Raw genomic sequence first — 8,139 nt, 5'->3', positions numbered from 1 at the left:
AAATTAGCATGCAACCTAAATGACCCAAATTACCATAAGCAAATGAAACAAAACAAATGTTTCACAAGAAAGCAATTACTCTCAAACTCCGTAATTGATAGGGAACCATCATGCAATTTGCTCAACACAAAATCTCATTAAAGACGGTGATATCCGTCACAAGCTTATGACGGATACCATTTCCTCTCACAAAATCGGAAGCACATGAAGAGGTTAGAAATAAAAAAAATATAAATGTGTGGTTTTATGGTGGACTAGTGTAGGCTATGGATAAATATAGATTTTCAATAATAATTAATTCATTTTCTTAACAAAATAAAAAAAACATGTAAAGTGAAGTTAAATGGACGAAAAAAGAATACTTACAAAGTAGAGTTGAATGGAGGGAATATCAAATTAGGAAGACGTGACCACTCTATTATGGGATGCCATTTGATTTTCCATGACACCCAAGACTTTTGCTACTTCTATCCATTTTTAAACCATAACAAAAACAAGAAAATAACAAGTTTCACTAAAACATATAATAAAAATATATAAATTTTTCGCCTGCCTCAACATATAATTGTTACCTTATACTCACATGTTATGATATATGGTAATTATATATCTTTTGTTCCAATCATTTATTTACATTTGATTAAAATATGTCTAATAAAGAATATAAGACGTAAATAAATGATTGGGACGAAGAGAGTACTAAGTACTTTTTTTAATATAACTAATTTTACTATATTTGCCCATTGTTATACTTAATTACGGAGTACTATTTATAATTAATTGAGGGAATTTAAAACCCTTTTTTTAGGCCCTGTTCATTCTACTTTAATTTCGGCTCATTTCAGTTCACCTCAGCTCTACTCAATTCAGTTCACGCACCTTAGCTTCATTATTGAGTTCATTTCAGCCTAATTCAACTCGTCTTTTCATAAATGAACTTCAACTTCATTCAGTTCCGTCTATATTCATATCAAACATATTTGAGAAACCGATAAATGTTATACACGTAAACTACAATTTAACTCGATCTATATTATGTAATCTTTTCCCTAATTAGATTGCTGTAGCAATTACTTAAGTTCACGAATTCAACATATTTCCCCGACCATCAAGTGGCCATATACATGTTAAGCATTTACTGAATTATAGTTGCGTATAACATTAATATCTCTGCATATTCAACACTCTCACACGTCAATTTCTTCAATATTGTGTGCATCTCTTACAACTCTCTATATAAAGTGTGCAATTTCTCATTCTATGAAAACCATCCACCCCTCTTACTTTCTCTTTACATTTATTATTCACACTAACCATATTATTATTAGTTTTTTATCCTTTTCTTACCCACAAAAATATGACTAATATTTCCTCAACAAATTTCAATTCTTCAATAAAATTGAAATATGTTAAGCTAGGTTACCATTACTTCGTCTCAAATGCTATGTATTTCGCCTTAATCCCGGTTTCCATCCTGATAATGTCTTCAACCCATGTTATAACCAACCAAGACTACGGTAAACTTTGGATTATTTTAAAGATGAACCTTTTAACCGTTGTATTATGTGTAACAACTTTGATTTTCTTAGCAACGGTTTACTTCATGAGCCGGCCTAAGAAGGTGTACTTGGTCGATTTCGCGTGTTATAAAGCGGAACCAGACCGGAAAACAACCAAGAGAACTTGCATGGACCGGATTGTACAATACGGTACGTTCACTCAAGAAAACGTTGACTTTCAAAGGAAAATATTTGAGAGGTCAAGCATTGGGGATGAGACTTATTTACCGGAAGCTGTTATCCAAATACCACCAAACCCTACAATCGACGAAGCGAGAAAAGAAGTCGAGAAGCTCATGTTTGTTGCAATTGATGAGCTTCTTGAAAAGACGGGGGTGAAGGCCAGGGAGATAGGTATATTAGTGGTGAATTGTAGCTTGTTTAATCCGGTTCCGTCTTTGTCAGCCATGGTTGTTAATCATTACAAGCTTAGAGGAAATATTATGACGTATAATCTTGGTGGTATGGGTTGTAGTGCTGGACTCATTTCCATTGATCTTGCTAAAGATCTACTCCAGGTTTGATTTTGTACTAAAATCTTTTTTATTAGGGTTTTTAAAAAGTTAATTTTGTTGTTATCTGTTAGTTGAACTGCAAAATGATCACCATCCTTTCAAAAAAAATAAAAAAAAAACAAATAAATTGTCATATAATATGGTCTGGAGATAAGTTTATTGTAATTAGGTCATTTAACAGTTAGGGTTTCTTTTGGATGACTTTTTAAATTGTTATTCCCGTCCCAATTATTTATTTACGTTTGATTAATACAATATGAGACAAAGATAAAGAAAAAAGATTATGGAAAGTTTGTGGTGTTAGTTGAGGGTGTCCCGAGAGCGCAATAGTTAATTAGTTATCCTATAGAAGAGGTAACTAATCTATTCGGGACCTCAAACTTTTTTTAGTCGAATTTGTTAGCTGAGTGTCCACAGTCGAATATCATCTACTACAAAAATAACTTTTTTTTATTTTATTATATGGGCTCTAAAAGGTTTTTTAGAACCAGGTCTCTCAAATTTATTTAACGGCACTCCACATGGATGTATATTTGTTAAACTCATCCTTGTACAATTGATAACGTAGAAAGGACTCGATGAAACAGATGAAGTAGTATTAATTTACAAATTTCGACTAGTTTTTTTTTTATAGGGTAAATGAAAAACTACTTATAAATACTTCGTAATCCGTATAAATTATCATGACTATCCTTGTTTACATTAAGTAGGCATGAGTTCAAGAAAATTGAAAGACCGTTGATGAAAGTGATATCTAACAAGTAACAATTAACAAGTGTGAAGTGTCATTTTAATTATCAAATAATGTGGTGTAAGACTAAGTTATCGTCAATTGTTTTCATTTAATATTTCCTTTATAAAGAGAAACATTGTATAATGTATGTCTCGTTAGTTTACATTTCATTAAAATATTTCTTATAAAAAATATACGGTGTAAGAGATAAACATGTGATTGAGACCGTGATATTAATAATAATTTCTTCCTCACAACCGTAGGTCGTAGATAGGGTTGTCTAGGCTTGTCCAAAAACACAAAAATAGCTAATTAACCGTATGACTTTTTAATTAATGAATTGATTTTTGCTCTTGAAAAAAAAATTATACAAAAAAGAAAATAAAATAATAAGGACAATAATATTGCAGTAAATATTGTCAATCAAATTTATGGGGTTGCCCTCTCCACGTAGGGTTTTAATGTTTGTCATTTGATTTGTGTTAGTATGGGTTGTTGGTAAACCAATAAATCGTGTTACTACATTATAATACTCCGTACTAGAGTTATTATTACTATTATTATTATGATTATTATTATTGTTATTAATGTTGTAATTATGTTTAATGTATTACATTTATTTTTATTAAAAAAATATGCTTGGATGTATATTCTCTATTATCCCTTGGTTTATGGATAAAGAATAAAAGAAACAACAACGACAATGAAATATAATAATATAAAAAGGCGTAGTACTATATACGGAGTACTATATTTGCTTTATTCAATATTCTTATTATCAAAATCCATTATTGTAGCGTTGAAGTAAAATGGTAAAAATTTACGGTGAAAATTTTAGGGCTCCGGCACTGTTTTGTGGATTTGTTCGAGATTATGTAACTTAGATTTTGATTTAACTACTATGGTAAGAGGGACAATTAATCTAATATTCCCTCCATCCCGGTTAATTGTTGTTCTTTGGTTTTAGCACAAACACCAATGAAGGAGGAAATAATCAATTACTAAATGACAAGTGGATCAAATTGAATGTGAATGATCAAATTATTCATCAAATTTATTCTTAAAATAGAAAGGACAACAACTCTCTGAGACAACTTAATATGGAAAAAGATAACAAATGACCGGGACAGAGGGAGTATAATAGTAAACGTGATTTGTAGGTATTTGTTAATATACTCGATTCAGGAATTTACTTTAGTGTACAACTTGATAAAAAGGTAAAGGATGTCAATTAGCTCATCAAAAGAATAAATCCAAAACTGTTGAGAAATTAAAGTGAATGGGTGCAGGTGGTGACTCTGGTAAGGTAGTTGTTTACCCAATTGCCTATACTAAAGGGAATCACTGTTTGGTGCAGTATGTTATAAATAATGAATTTAATATTATGCTTCAATTTTAGGTCTTACAACATGGGATTTATTGTAGCTTTATAGCCTTATGGGTAGGGCATAGGTCCACTTGATTAATACTTTTCTATTCTTCATACGGAGTATATCTATAGTTCAACCCAAATACTTATTTCACAAAGCCATATTCGTCTGAAATTATCAGATGGATATCATTTCCTCTCATAAAAAATTCATTTAAAGTGTGAGTGGTAAAGCACATGAGGGTGTCCCACCATCCATGTGCTTCTCACTTGTGAAAGTTCTTATTGCGATCTGAAATAACGGGGTCTAAAGCAAGACGGACCGATAGTTCAAAGGCGATCATATGTTTGATATTTGATGTTTAGATAACTGAATTGTCGTCTAAATGTATTTTTGAATAATTGTAAACATAGGGTGGTATCATTTTCACGGGACAACTCATTGTTGAAAGCGATCTGGATTGTTGTAAATATAATTTACTAAATATGCGCGTAAGATTATAAATACGGAGTAGAAAAATAAGATGGCAATTTTCTAATATTATTATGTGATGCTCGAAAAGTATGACTTTTTGTCCACATTAAACATAACGATTTAAGGAGTAAATTTAATTCTCATTGGCTAATGGTAAATGTGTCTCTTGGTAATTTGATCAACTTTGTACCTTATACTCCTCCGTTCCGGTCAATTGTTATCATTTGGTTTTGGCACAAATGCCAAGAAAAGAGGAAGGGGTCAATTACTAAATGACAAGTTGAACAAATTGAGTATGAATGATCAAATTGCTCATCAAGTTCATTCTTAAAATAGAAAGGACAACAATTGACTGAGATACCCCAATATAGAAAAAAACAACAAATAACCGTTACTTTAATTTTTTTTCCTTCATGAACATGTAATTTTTTTTACCGGAGATAAAGTTGTAAAGAAAGTTAAGATTCTTTGTGAAAAAGTGAGTATACCAATTTTTGTGAGCTCATTTTAAGATGTACAATTAAAAGACCTAAATTTGTCAAAGTGATAGTGATTTACATAAGTAGACGTTGACCATTCAAAAAGAACATTTAATAACAATCTTCAAGTAGGTGAGGCATTTAATGAACATGATAATTTAGGTTATCGGCAAGTGTATCTATAATTAGAAATAATCAACACGGGTTACGTGACTAAATACCACAAAATTGAGTTATGCGGCCTTTGTGCTCCCGTGACTAAGTACCACAAAATTGAGTTATGCGGCCTTTGTGCTTATTGTAATTAGACTCTAAAGTATGAAACCGTTACTAAGTACCACAAAATTGAGTTATGCGGCCTTTGTGTTTACTGTAATTAGACTCTAAAGTATGATTACATTTCTATATATGCTCACAAAGCCTCTTGATTGTGACGGGCTAATCCCGTCACAAGCTTGTGACGGGCTAATCCCGTCACAAGCTTGTGACCTCTCATAAAAAGGGAGAGGGGACAAGATGGGGGCACCCTCCATGTGCTTCCCCACTCACCTCTTATGGGTATTTTGTGAGAGGAAATGATATCCGTCACAAGTTTATGACGGATATCGCCGTCACAAATGAGATTTTGTGATATGCTCAAGTGGGTGGGAATAAATCAATCTATTTGTTTAATTTAATAAATGCAAGCTTATAAATTTTTCGTCGTACAAGCTTTTGACAATGTATACAACATATGGGCCAATTGCGGGAAAATTGATTATAAGAAAACGAGAGTATGGTCCTCCTGCACTTTTTTGTACCACTGCACCTAATTTTGATATTTGTTGTTGATACAAAAATAGCTAGGGATTTCAAACGGGTCGTTATCAAAGAAGTGAATACGGATCGATTGTCATGCTAGAGCTTTAATTTTTAGAGCTTGACCAATTCCAAGTTGAATTCGAGCTCAAGCTCAAAATTTAGACCTGTAATAAAATAGTCAAGATCTACTTATTATGTATGACTAGAGCTGGCCAACAGCACGGGCTGACCCGGCCCGGCCCGGACCCGGCCCGCCCTAGCCCGTTATTTTATGCAGCCTGGCCTGAACCGGCCCGGCCCGGCCTTAGCCCGCCGTTAACCCTGGCCTGGCCCGGGTCCTGAAATTCCAGCCCGGCCCGGCCTTGGCCCGCCATTTTAGCAAAAATAAAAAATAAAAAAATAAAATGGTAAGGCCCGCCAGCCCGGCCTTAGCCCGCCTCTGGTCCTGGCCCGGGTCAAGCATATCCCAGCCCGGCCCGCCCCCTGGCCAGCCCGGCCCGGCCCTAACCCGGCCCGAGTACAGGTCTATGTATGACAAAAGTGATAAACTGCGACTTGGGTCCATTCGCCCTATGAAATTTTAAAGCTCATGAACAAGCCGGTTTATAAGTTTGGGCTTTGGGCCCAATTATTATCGGTACATTTTTCGATTTTAATTATCCGTACGACCGTACCCATTCATTGCAATTTGGAAATTCTAGTTCGCCCTCGGCCACTATGAATGGGATCGAAAATTTACCCATTTTTTGTTTAATGACACAGGTGCATAAGAACACGTACGCGTTAGTAGTAAGCATGGAAAGCATAACAAGAAACTGGTACTGCGGCAACAGCCGATCAATGCTCATTTCCAATTGCCTTTTCCGCATGGGCGGGGCAGCCATTCTGCTCTCCAACAAAAACTCTGACCGCCGCCGATCAAAATACCAACTCGTCCACGTTGTCCGCACCCACAAAGGTGCGGACGATAAGAGCTATAAGTGTGCCTACCAAGAGGAGGACTCTGCTGGTTATGTAGGTGTCGCCCTCTCAAAGGACCTTATGGCTGTCGCGGGCGAAGCCCTAAAAGCCAACATTACTACCCTAGGTCCACTAGTGCTCCCAATTTCGGAGCAACTTCTCTTTTTCGTGTCACTAGTCGGAAAAAAGATTTTCCGGATCAAGAAAATTAAACCTTACATACCCGATTTTAAGCTCGCTTTTGAGCATTTTTGTATTCATGCTGGTGGAAGAGCAGTTCTAGATGAACTAGAGAAGAATTTGGATCTTTCCGATTGGCATATGGAGCCTTCGAAAATGACCCTCTATCGATTTGGAAATACTTCTAGTAGCTCCTTATGGTACGAATTCGGGTATCTTGAGGCTAAGGGCAGGGTCAAGAAAGGTGACAGGATCTGGCAGATTGGGTTTGGGTCAGGTTTTAAGTGTAACAGTGCGGTTTGGCTTGCATTGCGTACCGTTGACCCCGTTAAATTAAAAAACGTCTGGATGGATGAAATTGGTAATTTTCCGGTGGATGTTCCGAAATTATCACCGATAATTATGTCCGAAATGGCAACATGATCCCATGCACGACCGGTACCGTAATACTATTCTTAAGGTTGTCACCTTGTCGTTACGATTGATTTCATTGTCGTTGGTTGTTTATTAGATGTACGTACTATTATTATTAATATTACATTTATTGTATGAAGAATGTGAGAAACATAAAATGGGTGGTTCAACGTATTTGAAGCTGAGTCCTAGGGCATGTGTGTGTGAATTTGATTTTAATGCGTAGGGTACCATGCATCTTAAATTGTCCTTCACTAGCTCATCTTTTTCCCTTTAGTCATTGATGTTTGAGTTGACATTTTTCTGAATGAGAACATGGTTTGTGGAATTGATAACTTTGATATGAAACAAACCCAACACATTGGTTATTTATCTATTTTTTTTTTTTTTTTTTTTTTATTAGGTAAGAAAATTAGGTTGATCCTCTAGGGTAGGACCAACCTATCTCATCCTTTCGAATGAGGGAGGTAAGTTGAAGCCACCGGCTATCAAACCACCTCGAAAGAGTTGGACATGAATGTCCAATCTGAAGCCATGAAGTCAAAGAACCTTGTTGACTTCACGAAGAATGTTTAAATATCACTTCCTCGAAAAAATGAAGGTCTAATTTCACATCCTTGATAATACTAGAAATTTCCCACGGAATTTGCCAAG

General features: G+C 35.2%; 1 protein-coding gene across 1 annotated transcript; it reads left to right on the top strand.

The window, feature by feature from the left end:
- Nucleotides 1-1,227: 1,227 nt before the first annotated feature.
- Nucleotides 1,228-7,859, top strand: LOC141586708 (3-ketoacyl-CoA synthase 11-like). The gene is made up of 2 exons (XM_074408016.1): nt 1,228-2,077; nt 6,694-7,859. The coding sequence occupies exons 1-2, from the start codon at nt 1,358-1,360 to the stop codon at nt 7,492-7,494; spliced, it is 1,521 nt and encodes a 506-aa protein (XP_074264117.1). The 5' UTR covers nt 1,228-1,357; the 3' UTR covers nt 7,495-7,859.
- Nucleotides 7,860-8,139: the final 280 nt, after the last annotated feature.

This window comes from Silene latifolia, chromosome 6 (assembly GCF_048544455.1).
Source record: "Silene latifolia isolate original U9 population chromosome 6, ASM4854445v1, whole genome shotgun sequence".
Classification (NCBI taxonomy): Eukaryota; Viridiplantae; Streptophyta; class Magnoliopsida; order Caryophyllales; family Caryophyllaceae; genus Silene; species Silene latifolia.
The sequence above is the reverse complement of the archived record's forward strand: the minus strand, read 5'-3'. Positions and strand labels throughout refer to the sequence as shown.